Source organism: Panthera tigris, chromosome C1, assembly GCF_018350195.1.
Source record: "Panthera tigris isolate Pti1 chromosome C1, P.tigris_Pti1_mat1.1, whole genome shotgun sequence".
NCBI classification, from domain to species: domain Eukaryota; kingdom Metazoa; phylum Chordata; class Mammalia; order Carnivora; family Felidae; genus Panthera; species Panthera tigris.
This window is the reverse complement of record NC_056667.1, coordinates 26,516,120-26,531,707: the sequence shown is the minus strand read 5'-3', so window position 1 is coordinate 26,531,707 and position 15,588 is coordinate 26,516,120. Positions and strand designations below refer to the sequence as shown.

Below are 15,588 nucleotides of genomic sequence, written 5' to 3'. Positions count from 1 at the left end.
TAGGAGCTGTTTGTTAGGAACTTGAGGATGGGATGGGGAGGGGACTGGAGGAGACAGACAGACAGAGAGTGCCAGATAAGGGAAGGTTGAGTCATTCAGGGCAGACATCTTGGAGGCTGGGAAAGGAGAGTCATCCGGCCCTTCCCTGAATCTCCTTCTGCTCTCCAGTCCTGGAGAAGATCCGCAGTGCCGTGGGCAGTACACAACTTCTCCTGTCCCAGAAAGTTCAGCAGTTCTTCCGGCTGTGTCAGCAAAGCATGGTGAGTGCCCATGGGCTAGAGCCTACCAGGTGTGCGTATGCCTGGAGGTGAGACCAGGTGTTTGTGCCCAACAGGGAGAGGCCTGGGCTCGCTCTTGTCTCCCTGTCTCTCATCCCCCACCCCACTGTCCCAGGTTGAACTTCCTGACAGTGAGGGTGGATGGGGCTTTCTCTGGTCCTGGCTGGGGCACAGATCTTCCTGACTGGCTGCCTCTCGTCTGTCTCTCTCCACTAAAGGACCCCACTGCGTTCCCCGTGCCCACCTTCCAGGACCTGGCGGGTTTTTGGGATCTCCTGCAGCTCTCTATCGAGGATGTGACCCTCAAGTTCCTGGAGCTACAGCAACTTAAGGCCAACAGCTGGAAACTCCTGGAGCCTAAGGTAGGGGAGAGTCCCTTCAAGCCAAAAGGACAGACTCTGGAAAATGCCCTTCCCCAGACAGACCTGTTGTGGGGAGAGGCAGGGGAACAGAGGACATTCACAGGGAGCAAAGGCAGTCCTGGACAGGTGATGGTGACCATCTTCTTTCAATATGATCCCACTCTTGGTCACTGCCATCTGCTTGGCCCTGTGCTCATCACTGCCTGAGCTGCCAGAGCCCCGAGGTGGCTGCAGCCGCCTAGGACCAGCTGTAGTTTGAAGAAACAGAGGAGCGAAATTCCAGACTGCCCTTAGCTTGGACCTAGGCACAGCGGGGACCTTGGCGGGCCCGTCAGCCCTCACTTCACTAGAGGTTGTCTGTGATGAGGCCCAGACGTCTAGTAGCGAACCCCCATTTCCTTGCACGAGTCAGGGAAGCCGCTCTCCTCCCGACTGGGGGGATATCGCTCACTTCCCACCGTCTCGGAGGAGCGAGCGCTCTGATGCGAGTAGTCGCGAACGGCGACACCAGGGGGCGCCCGGTTTCCTAATTTTTAATGAAAAGTGGCTTTTGACCTTGCCGCAAGCACCCCCGGGACTTCTTGGCCGGCGTCGGTGGCGACGCCTTCGGACGGTTCTCCCGCGCGGGAGCCTGGTGTCAGTCCCACGCGAGGCGGGAGCGTGAGCTGGGGATCGGGGGTGGGGGGACCCCGACCTCCAGACTGAGCCGCCGCCCCCTCTCCCGGCAGGAGGAGAAGAAGGTCCCTCCGCCGATACCAAAGAAGCCCTCGCGGGGCCGGGGCGTGCCGGTGAAGGAGCGCTCCCTGGACTCGGTGGACCGGCAGCGGCAGGAAGCGCGCAAGCGGCTCCTGGCGGCCAAGCGCGCCGCCTCCTTCCGCCACAGCTCGGCCACAGAGAGCGCCGACAGCATCGAGATCTACATCCCCGAGGCCCAGACCAGGCTGTGACCGGCCCGGCCCGCCCAGCCTGGGCCCGGGCCCGCGGTTTTCTACCCGTACTGTACACCCAGCGTCGAGGTCACTGTGAACGCGGGCCGCCCCGTGCGCCCGCCCCGCCGGCACCGCACGCCCCGGCCCCTCCTGCCCGTCACACTCTCGTGGGTTTTTTACCTTCCTGACCCCACGCGAAGGCGCCCGGGCTGGGCTGGGGGCCGTGCCTCTCCGCCCTGCGCCCCCACCTGGACTCCCCTCCCTCCTGGTCCGACGCTTCGTCCCCACCTCCTCCCCACGGGCACCATCTCTGCCATTACTACCCCCCACGGGCCAGGCCGGGCCGGGTCCCCCATCTGGGCTCTGCGTCCCCCCCACCCCTCCCCCCACCCCGCGGGGCTGGGCTTCGTGGGGATCAAGCTTCGTGGCTTTTTATGAAGAATCCCGAACCCCACCTAGGAGCCTGCCCCACCCTCCCAGGGGCTCCACCCTCAGCCCTCAGCCCACCGGGCCCAGGGACCACAGTGGCTGGACCAACCCAGGACCAGGGCGCCTGGGCCTCTCCCCTTTCCCAGCTGCTGGGGAGGGGAGACGGGGCTTCCCTTCACCACACCTGTGGCTGTTCCCACATCCCCTTGAGTATCCCAGGAAAAATAAAACGGCAGAACTGCACTCGAGCCGGCTGCTCTCTCCAGAAGGAGCCACCTCTGCCCCGTGCATGGGAGCCGGGGGTGGTCGGGAAGTGGGTGGTGGGAGGGGAGGCCGGTAGCCGCTCTTTTGATATGGGGAGAGCCCAGTCGCCTGAGCCAGCTGGGGCAAAGGGGATTCGGCCCCCTGGTGGCTGCGAAGGATCTGAGCCCTACTGGAGGGGCCCGGGGGCAGTGAAGAAGGGTTTCCTCCTCACTCCTCCTCCTAGTTTAGTCCATTTCTCTGCCTCTCAATGCTCCCAGGCTTCCCTCCACCAACAGGGCAGCCCAGAGTCCAAAGCCTGGTTCACCGGCAGGCCTGCGCTCAATAAACAGGGTTTGCTGTTATTCTTAGACATGGATGGATATTGGTTTCCCTTCCCCGAACGGTCCGGTGTTCCCTCTGTTCCACTCACTACTGATCAGCAGCAGAAACATTATTCAATTTAGTGTTGTCGCATTTTTCTGATGCCTCCTCTGGGTGGGCACTTTGGTGGGGGGGGGGGGTGCGGGGGGGGGGGCAACAGAACTTTCCTGGGAAGCTAAGAAGAAACCCAGACCTGGTAGTGATGGCTAATGTTTATGGGATGTTTGCTCCGGGTCAGGCAGGGGGAGAGCGATTTACATGCATAGAGCTCATCCTTATGACAGGTGAGAGAGCTGAAACCCCGGACAGGTTCAGTGACCCGTCCAAAGTCACAGGCAGGGCTCAGAGTGGTGGACCCAGGTCTGTCTAATGCCAAACCGTGAGCTTTTAGCTCTACAGCTTTCCCAGTCCAGAAAGGGTTTGATGACAGCTCCCACCCTGTCTGGCAACCCCTTCTGGTCCTTGGGGTTGATGTGTCACCCTGAGGCAGGAAGAAGAGCCATCCAAGTCTCTGACTGCCTTTTTGGGCCACATTGGACTAGCCAGTTCCCATTCATTTATTTAGCAGGTATTTATCAAGAACCACTGTTGGCACTGGCCAGCACCTGGAACATAGCCCTGAACAAGTGTAGTTGCTATCCTATGGCACTAACGGTCTTATGGGAAAAACAGATAAGTAAACAAGCAGTTACAGAATGAGGGTGAATGCTGGAAAGAGCCACTGGAGCAGTGCCAGGGCTGGGAAGAATGTTCCAAGGTCTGATAACAGCTGTGCAAAGGCCAGGAGGAGGGAAAGCATTGGGAGTGCAAAGGCTTGGCCATGCTGGGCTTTTGGGTCAACTTGAGGAGAGTGGGTCTGGGTCCTGAGAGCCACGGGGAGCCACGGAAGGGTTTTGAATAGGAGAGTGGCAGAAGCAGCTATTTTCCAGGCTGGTGTGGGAGACCACCTGAAAAGCATGAGGTCGTACACACACACACGCCTAGATGAGGCCACTGGAAGGTGGAGAGGAGCCCTATATGTTCCAAATTCCCCAAAGTGAGTCAGCTTGGAGCTGATCCCAAACAGATTCCTGGGCCCTGTCCAAGACTGTGAATAGACTCTCTGCCCCCAAATGAGTCTTTAACAAGTGTGCCAGGTGATTTTGATGGGCAGCCAGGTTTGAGAACATTTAGATTGGATGACTGTCCAAAAGTTTCAACTAGAAATGCCCATTTGTCTATTTCCCCTGGACTTGCCAAGTGAGCCTTTGGCTGGGTCACTTTACTTCTCTGAGATGGAGTTTTCTCATCTCTAAAATTGGGTTTGAACTGGATGATACTCAGAGCAATCCTCTGGAGTGGATATTGTTACCATCATTTACAGCTGAGAAAACAGGCTTTCAGAATTTAAACTTACCCCAAATCACAAAGCTGAGAAGTGGCTTCGTCTGAGTTTTACCATCTGCACTATACAGCTCTTTATGGGTCGATGTCTTTTCCCAGAAACTGGGCTGGGTTTTCCAGGACCATGAGGTATATGGGACTGGCATAGAGGAACAGGACAGCCCTGAACAAGTGTAATGGGCATCTTGCTACAGACAGGACGTCTAAATCTCCCCATGTGGGGCTGATGTGGCAGCAAGTCCCTGGATGTTGAGGCCTGGGGAGATGTGCTGGGCTCCATGGGCAAGTGAAGGGTTAGATCCAGTCCCTTTGCTTAAATTGCTCCCTGTTTGGCCATAGCCAGGCATATAAACAGACAGGTACATACAAAGGGAGGCCTCTCCCAGAGGGGCTGAGGAGACCAGAAGATAGAGCCTCCAGCAGCCAGTTGATTCTAGGAAAGCTTTCTGCAAGAGGGGCATTTTGAACTGGGTCTTGCAGAATAAGTTAGAGTTTTGCAGCAGAGGAAGAGAGGGAGGACGTTCATTTCAGGCAAAGGGACCAGCTGGGGCAAACGAATGGTAGGGTAAGTGTATGTGGGGTCATGGGAAGAGCAGAGACTGGCAGTAGGTGACAGGCTCAGAGAGAGGCCAGAAGGGACCCATGGGAAGAGAGGGAGTTTTAGCTGGAGATTTCAAGGTTTTATTTAAGGTTTTGAAAGACCCTTTGGCTAAGAGTGGAAATGGACTGGGGGGAACAATGGAAAGCAGGAAGACCACTCAGGGAATTGCTAAGGTGGTCCAGGTAAGAGATGATGAAGAACTTCAGAGACATTCCAGAAGGCATAAGCTGGGTTTGGGGAATAATGCAAAGATGAAGAGATTTTGAAGGTGTCATTTAGGTTTTTGGCTTAGGGAATAAGTAAAGCCTTCAGTGGACACAGACATTACAGAAGGAGGAAGCAATTTGGGGAATACTGAACATACCAGTGACCGTTTACTGAGCACTCGGGGCGGGGGGTGGGGGTGGGGGCAAGCACTGTGCCAAGCACTTTATACACAGAAGGTGATATAATACTCAGAACCACCCTAGGAGATGGGAACTTATTGCCTGTGTTTAAACAAAGAATGTAAACAGCTTTTCTGAGATTAGCAGGCAGCAGGGCCAGAATTTGAACCCACATTTGATTCCTAAGTCTGTACGCTAGAGCTCCACTCAGTTCTGCTTGACGGAACTACCAGCCATCCCTTAAGACTCAGCTCAAGGGTAGGTGCCTCTGGTGAGCACTCTCTGATTCTTCTTGGGCTCCTCCTCTGGGCTACTTGTGCATGCTTCTGTTGTCACTCCCTTGGCAGTTCATAGACCCCTCTGCTTTCAGGGCCGAGCAATCTCTTCAGAAAACTCCTGGGACAGGGGTAGTCACAGTCAATTTTGCATCCCCATTGCCTAGAACATGTGGATTGGCTGACTGAATGCTAATTATTCTAGGCAATTCTATTTCCTTCTCCTCTCTTTTGAGGAACAAGTTCTGCTAATAATGGTTTCTTACACATTTACGTGTTTCTTTATACTGTTCCTTTCTCCCTATCTCCACTTCCAGAGCGTAGCACTTTTTTTAAAAAAAGTTTATTTATTTATTTTGACAGAGAGGGTGGGAGAGGCAGAGAGAGAGGGAGAGAGAGAATCCCAAGCAGGCTCCAGGCTGTTAGTGCAGAGCCTGACACGGGGCTCTATCTCATGAACCGTGAGATTACAACCTGAGCTGAAATCAAGAGTCGGACGCTCAACTGACTGAACCACTCAGGCACTCCAGCACTGACTTCTTTGAGATCATAGAGGAAGGGCAGCTAATGTGATGCCCTAAGCAATCTAGGAGGCTTCCTATTTGGAGGTGTCCCTGAAGCTGGAAAAATGAGCCAGAGCTATTTTGGTAAAGAAAGGTGGGAGGGGCACTCCAGGTAGATGAAAAAGCATAGTAAAAGAAGGCACAGAGGTGTGAACTGTTTGGTCTGCATGGAGGAATATGAGTTTAGCCTGCGTCCTACAGATAAACATGCTTGGCTGAGACTCGTGGAACAGATGTCAGAGGGGCTAGTGGGGGGTTACGGAACTTGAGCTTTGGTGTTTTTCTCTACACAGTTGACCCCTGAACAATGAGGGCATTAGGGGTACCCACCTCCTGAGCAGTCGAAAATCCGTGTGTAACTTTTGATTCGCCCAAAACTGAACTACCAATAGCCTACTTTTCACCACAAGCTTTACAGATAACCGTTGATTAACACATATCTTGTATATTATATATATATAATGTACTGTCTTCCTACAATAAAATAAGCTGGAGAAAAGAAAATGTGATTAAGAAAACCATAAGGAAGAAAAAATATATTTATGGTACTGTACTGTATTTATTGCAAAAAATCCGTGTATAAGTGGACCCACACAGTTTCAAACCCCTGTGGTTCGAAGGTCAACTGTATGTGATCAAATACGTGTCTGTACAGGGCATAGTGGATACAGGGGGAGTGAATACTTGTATCCGAGGGGTCAGGTAAGACTTAGGTTTTACTGCATTTCAATTTTTTGTATACCAACGATAGTACCATTTATTTCCCTGTTGCTCTGTGCCTGGCACAGCACTTTACATGCATTATCTCATCAAACCCTCACAACTTTCTGTGAAATAGGTGTTATTACCTTTATGCATAAGCTGGAAAGGAGGCGCAGGCTGATTAATAATGCCCCCAAGGTCACATGGCTAGAAAGCTAGCCCAGCTCTGAAGCGTTCTTAGAGTTCTAGACTATATTCTGCTAAGAAGATCTTGAAGTCAAGGAATCTGTCTTTAATTTTTGTGTGCCCAGACCTAGGTCTTAGAAGACGCCTAATAAACATCAGTTGAATAAAGAATGGATGACCTTCCACTTTCTCCCCGCGACAAGCACGTGCTAACGTCACTGGGAAACCTCCACACCACCAGGGGGCGCAGTACCCTTCTCTGTGCAGCGGGGCCTGCTGAGGACGCCTAGCTTCCTCTGGTTCTCTGGCTGGAGCTCAGCCAATCGCCGCGCTCCGAGAGAGCAGGCGCCGGTGGGCGGGATCCCGGGGCGAGGGCCTGCGGGCCGCTGGGAGTGGAGACGTCGGTGCTCCAGGCGAGTGAGCGGGCGGAGGACGGGGCCCTGACGGTGCAGTGCGGGCTGCGGCGCAGGTGAGCACGCGGTCCCGGCGGGCAGTTCCCTCCCCCAGAGCGGCCGCCGGGGCCGCCCGTTGCCGGGGGCACGGCTCCAGGCAGTGACCTCTGAATTAGGGAAGGGTGATCGCGAGTGTCTGCTCCCGCCCCGGCCTGACAGCTCCTCTCTTCTCAGGGCTCGGAAGCTGAGTCTGGGCTCCCAGCAGACCCTTTGCGACCAGGGCTTCTCGGCCTCAGGCACGTGGGTGAGAACGGACGCCGACAAGGCCACGAGCGTGGTGGGATAACGGGCAGGGCCTGGGAGCCCAGAGGAGGGAGAAGGGCAGATACTTGGACGTGGACCTCAGTTGCGCTCCCATCTCTGGGCTGGTCTCGAGTGACGGTCAGGGTCGGTCCTTCCACCCTGTCAGATCTCATCTGCCCTTGTTTACAGTTCTCAAATCTCGGAACTGCGGCTTCGGGTCTCATTGGGTCTCCAGGGCGCCGGCACAAGGACAGGCTTCCCGGGAACCCACTTGACCTTTACCGGACATTCAGGCTCCCTCTGTGTTGGGCCGGAAAGAATACGTTCCAGTATTTGCTGCTTTCATTTTGATACCCCAGGGATGACTTGGAGAGTATATAGCTTCTTGGAATCAGAAAAGTAGCCTGCTGTATTCCTGCCGCCTTTTGAGGGCGAGGGGGTGGGTGACTGCTGTGATTTTACACTGGCGGGTTGTCTGAGCTGTCATTCATTCATTCAACAAACTGTTTTGGGGAGCTTTGTACCAGGCCGGGGGGCGGGGGTGGTGGTGCACACAGACATGGTCCTTGCTCTCTTGGAGCTGAAGTGTTTTGAGAAATGCAGGTAAGTAGGGTAGGCTGCCAGCCCAACATCTGTCACAGAGAAAGTGGTTCTAAGGGTTGAATAAATGAATGAATTGACTAGTTGGGGAATGATTAGAATGTGGGCAGGACGACAGAGAGACCTTTGCTGCATGTGGGGAGTGATATGAATTGTGGACTCATGCTTGCTATGTTTGACGGCAAATGAGGGATCTGAATGGAGGATTGCTGTTTAGAGTAAGTGTTTACTTATAGGGAATTTGCATAAAAGGAAAGAAAATGAAGTATTAGGTTTGAGGTTCTTCAGCGGAGTTTTAACAACTTCTAAGTCTTATGATTTCACAAATCTGAGTAATCTTAGAGTTTGCCCAAGAGGGAAGCTCTTCCAGATAGTGACATGCCAAGTAGATGGGAAGAAATTGCCGGAAGCTCTCCCCAAGTCCAGGACTTGGAGGAAACAATACACCTGTCTTCACTGTGTTCTTACCACTAGAAAGAGCACAAGCATTGAAGTTTGGAGAGGCCTGGATTCAAAAGCTGTGGCTGTGTCACTTCTAGTGATTCTGGACAAGTTAACATAATGTCCCTGAGCCACTGTGGCCTTAGACACAAATCTGGGCTGATAATTCCTGCCTCATAGAGGTGTTGTAAAGATCAGGTGATGACTAGTGTGTGACTTGTCCAGCATAGGGCCTGGTGCTAAGACAAAGGACCCAGAGGGGAACCTTGAGGCTGCTGCAGTTTTTTTTCCTTGATGATGATCCATTATAGTCTTGGTGCACAGAACACTGGATTTCTCCAAAGAGAATTGGAACCCAAAAGAGAGAATCATTTTATCCTTGGTGACGTTTCAGTTGTACACTTTAGACCAGAGATAGCCAAGTTGGAGAAACACCTACAGAGTGCAAATGGAATGATCTTTTAGTTGAGACTTTGGGCAAGTTAGTTAACCCTCTGATAATGCCATCCACTTCTTAGAGTAGACATGACGATTAAAGGGAATACTATATATAAACTGCTTAGCCCAAGGACTGGCATATAAGAGCTTAATTTACTTACTTTCAGGATGCTCCAGAGCCATTCCACCTTTTTTTTTTTCTGCCATGGGCTTGTACAGTGTTTTTTTTTGTTTTTTGTTTTTGTTTTTTTTTTTTTTTACAGAAAAACTCAAGCCCTAGTTTTTCAGTGTTGGTGATATTTTTAGGAGTTTATTATGCAAAATGAGGGTATGGGCTTGGTTGAAGAGAATGTATATTGTTATTTATCTATCTATCTATTTTTGAGAGGGGGTGAAGGGGCAGAGAGAGGGAGAGAATCCCAAGCAGGCTCCACGCTCAGCAAGGAGCCCAACGTGGGGCTTGATCTCCTGACTGTGAGATCATGACCTGAGTCGAGATCAAGAGTTGGATGCTTAACCAACTGAGCTACCCAGGTGCCCCGAAGAGAACGTATTTTGAAGGAGGTTTGGGCAGCAGTTTTGTAAAGTATACATATGTCTTGTTAGGGAAATCAAGGTCAGAATAGGAAAAAATCATCATTATATAACATCCAGAATGGTTGAATTAGGGTTTTGGCCACTTAAATATGCTCCTTATTATTTTTGTGAGGCAAAGAAACTACTTCTCATTATCTTGGAGCCAGGAGACTCACAGTGGGACTACACATGGTAGGAAAATTATGGCTGGCTGTGTTCATGGTGAAACTGCATAGAGCAGAGAAAGGCTCTTGTCCATTTCTGTAATGTTGGCAAACTGTGGAGGCAGGGCCTGGGGTCAATAACAGACTTGAATCTTTGGTAGGTAAGCTCAGAGGTTCCCTTGTGGGGAACACTGCCATGCATGGTTGTGTAATTGTCAAAGAGCATGGTACATAAAAGAGATTCTTCCCCCTTTCCCTAACAATCATGTCTTTGAAAACTGCCTAGGTTGTTTCAGGGCCCAAACTGTTGCCTAAAGCAAGGTACCCTCTTGGATTACTCTGCCTGGGGTGGATGCTCAGTAAATTGTGCCAGGCTGCCTGGGAAGTGGAGAGCCCCAGTGGGTTGGGTTGTCCATATTCGGGGAAGAGGGGGTGCTGGTTTCTCCCTAACGCGGCCTTGTGCTCTTCTGCAGATGTCATGTGGCCTGTGCTCTGGACCGTGGTGCGTACCTATGCTCCCTATGTCACATTTCCTGTGGCCTTTGTGGTCGGGGCTGTGGGTTACCACCTGGAATGGTTCATCCGGGGAAAGGATCCCCAGCCCGTGGAGGAGGAGAAGAGCATCTCTGAGCGCCGGGAGGACCGCAAGCTGGATGAACTGCTAGGCAAGGACCACACCCAGGTGGTGAGCCTTAAGGACAAGCTGGAATTTGCCCCTAAAGCTGTCCTGAACAGAAACCGCCCGGAGAAGAACTAATGGAGGACACAGAGCCCCATGGGTCCTTCTGTGGGCCATGAGTGGCCCTGCCACCGTGTCTACCCGGCTCCAGAACCCACATGTCATTTGCTTTGTTGCTTCTTCTGGCCCTTCCCGCACCACCCAGCCTTGCACATACTGGCTGCTGTTCTGTTGCCAGGCAGACACGTGAGCAGCCGAGGGGCCAGTGAAGAGGAAAGGCCCTTGGGGGTTCTGGCCTGAAGGTTGCATCCGTTGTGTGGTGCGCAGGCTTCTGCGCTTCTGGGCGTGCTGCTGGGAGAAGTGTTATAAACGATGGCCGTCTGCTTCTGCGGGGAGGCTCTTCGGCCTCGAGGGGGAGGGGCTGGAGTTGGGGCTGCCTTAGGAGGCATGCCTGCAGGCCTAGTTCCTGTGTGCACTGGGAAGAATTCAAAAAGCTACCTGGCTTCTTTCACTAGTTTGCCCTCTTCCTGTGCTCATTCTTCCTGAAATCCTATCCTATCAGGTCAGGAAAGAGACTCCTCGGGGAGGAAAGCCTTTTTCTGTTCTTGGAAGTCCAGGCAGTTTGCCTTGGGACAGGTGAATTTGCTTGAAAACAGTCATGATTTTTCACCGCCCCCCCCCCCCATCACTGTATGGTACAAAACTTGATTAAAGTGGCATCTGAGAACCATATTGATTGAATCCTATCTTCCAGATAGTGTTGGGGTCTCCTTAGGAGTTATGCAAGTGCAGGCACTTCAGGGGTGGATAATACTGGCCTTTAACTAAGGGCTCTGGGGCCCAGGCAGTGAGTCCTGGACGTGCAGGTTCCCAGCATCCTTTTTATCATGATGGGAAGAGGCTTATAGGATATTTCAAAGTGTGAATTCAGTGTAGACCAGGGAGCTTAAGAATTGCTATCAAATTTCCCAGTTGTACACAGAACTACATTTTTCCCTATAAAAATAATATATATATATACATTAAAGAACATTTGGTAGAGATTTAAAAAGGGTCAGCCCCATGCCCAACCCCAGCTAGGGCTCTAGTACAACTACAAAGGTAGCATTTTGTTCCCTTTCACTAATTCTTGGCATAGGTTTTTAAGATTTTTACATTATTGTCCACTTAATTTTATATTCTTTCTTTACATAGTTTCTCATATCGTAATCATTTTTTCTATCTTATCACATGGTCTTCACAATCCTACTTTAATAGCTTCACAACTGCCCATCAAGTGGGAAAAACGTAGTTTTCAGTAATTTCCCAGTTGCTGGACATTTGGATTGTTTCTGGTGGTTCACTAGTGTAAATATTGCAATACATATCTTTCATAAAGCTTTTCCTGCATTTTGGAGTCAATGGCAGGAACCACAAATGGCATTTTGGGTGAAATGGATGTGCAGTGTTGAGGACCTTGATGCATAATACCAAAGGTCTTTCTTAAATGGCTGCAGGAATTTATACTAAATGCTGCCGCTGAAGATGTCACTAGTGCTGTTGGAAGGGCAGTGAGAGCAGAGGGTGGGAAGAGGTGTAAGAACCTATTGTCCATGAAGTCAACTGACATTTAACCTAAGTGAGCAAAAGCAAGTAAGGAGCATATGATGAAGAATGAACTGTCTTTCAAGGTGATGATGGTGGTGGGGGGGGGGGGGGTTTGTCCTGCTTCTCTTCTCTTGGGATCTGAGGCCTGCTGGTATAACAGGTGGGTGGAGGTGGAATTCCTGAACAGGTGGGGTGGGCGGAGCTGGGAAGATGTGGAAGGGGGTGGCCCGAGGAGAGAGTGAGGAGAGAGCAAGTCGTCAGTGGCCCTCCTCAGTCCCTGAAGCGAGTGGCAATGCTGAAATGAGCCACTGTTGCTTTTAGGGAATAAATCTAATGAGTGTGTGAGTGTCTACCACTGAGGTAAGCATGAGATGTCTGGTTCTGCAAGGGTGTGCCGAGCTCAGCTTGGTTAGCCTGCTGGCGGGTGACAGACCAGTGCTGCCGCCCTGTGGTGGTCCTGAGCATGACCAAGCCTGGCAGCCCTTCCCTGGCAGCCCTTCCCTGGGCTTAACAAGGAGCGGCAAAGGCTCATGCCCCCAGGGGTCAGTCGGGGGAGGGGGGGGGGGGCTTAAGTGAGCGGGGCTTAAGTGAACAGGCCAGGCCAGGAATTACAGGGACCGGCCTGCCTAAAGGGGGCAGTGGCCATGCAGCATCTTCCAATTTGTGATGCCAAATTTTTCGTTTTTTTTTTCTTTTTTCTAAAAGATGCTAGAAATTTAGAATATTACGCATTTTTTTTTTTTTTGGAAACTTGATTTTTAAATGTTGACATTTGATTTTTTAAAAAGAATTCAAAGCCTGCTAACATACCCGTGGATTTAATTTCATCCAGTAGCTGCCAATTTGTGACTTCTCAAACTGTCCCTTTCCTTTCAGTGAAATCTGCGAGGTATACATTTTTTTTTTTTTTAAAGCAGTATAACAACTTGTGGCAAATATTAGGGCCCAGGATTAGTTTCTCTTGAAACCAGTCTAATAGATATTAGACACTTAATATCTAATATCAGTCTAAGCAGAACTTTAGAGGATAGAAAACCTACAGAAACCTCACCAAAAAAGTTTTCCCACAAACTAAGACATTTTTGGATTTGCAGATATTTCAGAATAACCCTGTCACTGCTGATGTAGCTCCGCCCAGGGCCTGGCTGCCGAAGCCCTGTCTTTGGAAACCTACATTGCTCCCTTCCAGGAGTCTCATTTTATGCCCCCTCTAGGGCAGTTTCATTTCCTAGGGTTTGCCCTCACTGAATCTCTGCCGCCAGCAGGTCTATTAATATCCCCAGCTGGCTCTTTCTTTCCCACGGCTGGCCGGGATCTGCTGCCGCGGTGGAACTCTGACACAGTGCATGCCTTCTTGCCTCTGCTCAGGTGACATTGAGTAGCAGGATTCCTGTGGTTGTTGGCAAAGGCAGGCCAAAGTGGCTGGAATGAACCAGGGCACTGGTTTCTTCCATGCTTGCTGATTCACCTTGGAGGCACATGTCCCTCTTCTGGACTGGCCCAATTGTCACGACTCACTGAAACACATTATTAGTAAGGAGAGGTGCTTGGTGCTTGCTAAAGGTGCTTGGCCCCTTCTCGGGTGCTTTCTCAGTCCAGTGATGGTGGTGGCTTTAGAGCAGGGTTATCCTGTCTGAGCTTGGCAGGAATCACTTCTGTCCCCTCAGAGGCCCAGTGTCTGGTGCTTTTCCACTCCCTCTAGAGCCTTTCCTGTGCCTGTTGCTGTGTTAGCACAAGTCAGCTGGGCAGCTGCCAGGATAAGCCTGCCAGGGAGCCCTTTGACTCTCGTCGGCTTCCCAGGGTCCCAGGCTGGTGGGACTGTTGGCCGAGTGAAACACGATGGGATTAGCCTCCCTGAAGCTGCCTGGGAGCCGGGCAGCAAACATGGAAAAGCTGTCTTGCCTCCCTTTTCCACTTTGGTGTGGACGTCTCTGCACTTGTAGAGTGGTGAGCCAGGGCAGCGTGGCAGAGTAAAAATAAAGTGCATTCTCGAGTCCAACAGTTGAGTTATGAATACTGCCTCTGCAACTAGCTGAATGACCTTGGGCAAGTCACTTAGCCTTTCTGAACCTCACTGTCCTCATCTGTAAAATGGGGATAAGAATACCTATATTTGCTGGGTGGCAGCAGGCTAAGGGAACATGTAAAGTTTTTAGCAGGGTCTATGACAACCAGTAGGTAGGTGCTCAATAATGTTAGCTGCTTTCATTTTACTGCAGGAAAAGCCTCCACTTCCTGCAATAGTTGCATGTGTCCTTGTGATCCTGGTGAAGTGGGGATCTGGAGGCAGGACCAGCCTTGGCTGGGAGAGTGATAACAGGACCCTGACAGGCCTGGTGGCTGAGGACTTCTTAGGAATATTTTACAGAAGGGACTGCCTTGGATAAGAACCAAGCTGGCCAGACCTGTGTCACTAAGTAGCAGTTCTGTTGGTGCCGTCTGCAGGGTCAGAGATGGGAAGTGGGGAGCAAGGGGTTGCAGAATCCCCAGGAGTCCTGTATCAGGAGCACAGGTAGAGGAAAGAGCCTTGGACTTGGGGACAAGGAAACTGGGTGACATGGGACATGACCTTTCACTTCCCCTGGCCTTGGCTTCTCCACCTGCAAACTGGGGACGTGCGTGTGTTCCCTGCTGATGGTGTAAAGAGAAGGAGAAACCAATCCCGAGGACGCTTTGAAAACCGCGAGTGCTAGGTGATAGTCCAGTGAAGCCTTACTTCTAGCGCACTGGATGGCAGCCAGTCTGAATAATGAAATGGAAATAAATGCTCTTCTATTCCTTTTCTGTACACAGTCTCCCAGAGTATTTGCTAAAGAGCAGTCTTTGGGATACCAGCTTTAAGAATGGAGAAGAGTAATTAGTCTGGATTTCCCTCCAGTATCGAATGATGGGTTTGCAGATAGCTCCGTAATCTAGTTGTGTGACTAGGAAAGTCACTTCACTTCTCCAAACATCATCTGTAAACTGGGGATGCTTCTGCCTCACAGAGTTGGGAAGATTGAGGGAATCCACCCCAGGTTTGGTGTGGAGCCCTCCCCCTCTGTCCTGTTTCTCCCTTGTTGTCTGACTCCCTCCCCCACCCCCCCTCTTGTGGGCTCCATTGAGCCAACCTGCAGTTACCCTCCTCTGTATCGCATCATCTTGCCTAAACTGTCAGTCTCTTCCTGGAAATTCTTCCTATTTCTGCCAGCATTTTCTTTCTGAAAGACATTTCTGATGAGGTCACTGCTTAAAGACCGCCATGGCTCCTCTCACCAGAGCCCCTGGCATGCCTCACTCCTTCTTTCACCAGCTTGCTCCAGCCTCCCTCCCATCATCCCTGGGACAGAGGCCAGCCTTTGCCGCTTCCTGAGCACACGATGCTTGTTCCAATCCTGATACCTCTATGTCCATCGTGTGTCCCTCCTCCTTGGCTACTTGGTGAACTCCTGTGACGCTGCAAGATATAGTACGGGCTCAAAGGCACTTTCCTAAGCGGAGGCTGTCCTTCCCTCCCTGCTTGTCCAGCCCTGTGGTCATTGTCCTGTGGCATTTGTTACAAGGCACTGTAATGGGTGTGTGTCTTCCCCCGTTAGACTGTGAGTTCCTTGAGGGCAGGCGCCACGTCTTATCCACCTCTGCCCCTCGCAGGGGGCCTGGCACAGAGTTATTTTCAATAAATGTTGAGTGAATTAAGAGGCCCCCCGAGTG

At 51.3% G+C, this 15,588-nt stretch overlaps 2 protein-coding genes across 6 annotated transcripts in view; both read left to right on the top strand.

Moving 5' to 3' along the window:
* Positions 1-2,515, top strand: part of DLGAP3 (DLG associated protein 3) — a 62,468-nt gene extending 59,953 nt beyond the window's left edge. For both annotated transcript variants that reach the window (XM_042997231.1, XM_042997230.1), the window contains 3 exons: positions 169-260; positions 497-640; positions 1,369-2,515. In XM_042997231.1, the coding sequence (XP_042853165.1) occupies positions 169-260; positions 497-640; positions 1,369-1,587 (455 nt within the window). In that variant the 3' untranslated portion in view covers positions 1,588-2,515. The remainder of the gene's footprint in view (positions 1-168; positions 261-496; positions 641-1,368) is intronic.
* A 4,558-nt stretch (positions 2,516-7,073) lies between these two features.
* SMIM12 (small integral membrane protein 12) lies at positions 7,074-11,163 on the top strand. Of its 4 annotated transcripts, none has more exons than XM_042997271.1 (3): positions 7,074-7,187; positions 7,345-7,406; positions 10,106-11,163. In XM_042997271.1, the coding sequence occupies exon 3, from the start codon at positions 10,111-10,113 to the stop codon at positions 10,387-10,389; it is 279 nt and encodes a 92-aa protein (XP_042853205.1). In that variant the 5' UTR covers positions 7,074-7,187; positions 7,345-7,406; positions 10,106-10,110; the 3' UTR covers positions 10,390-11,163. The 4 variants fall into 4 exon arrangements, with proteins under 4 accessions (XP_042853205.1, XP_042853204.1, XP_042853203.1 ...); XM_042997270.1 differs by having other exon boundaries at positions 7,345-7,414; XM_042997269.1 differs by lacking the exon at positions 7,345-7,406 and having other exon boundaries at positions 7,075-7,187; positions 10,106-11,157.
* Positions 11,164-15,588: the final 4,425 nt, after the last annotated feature.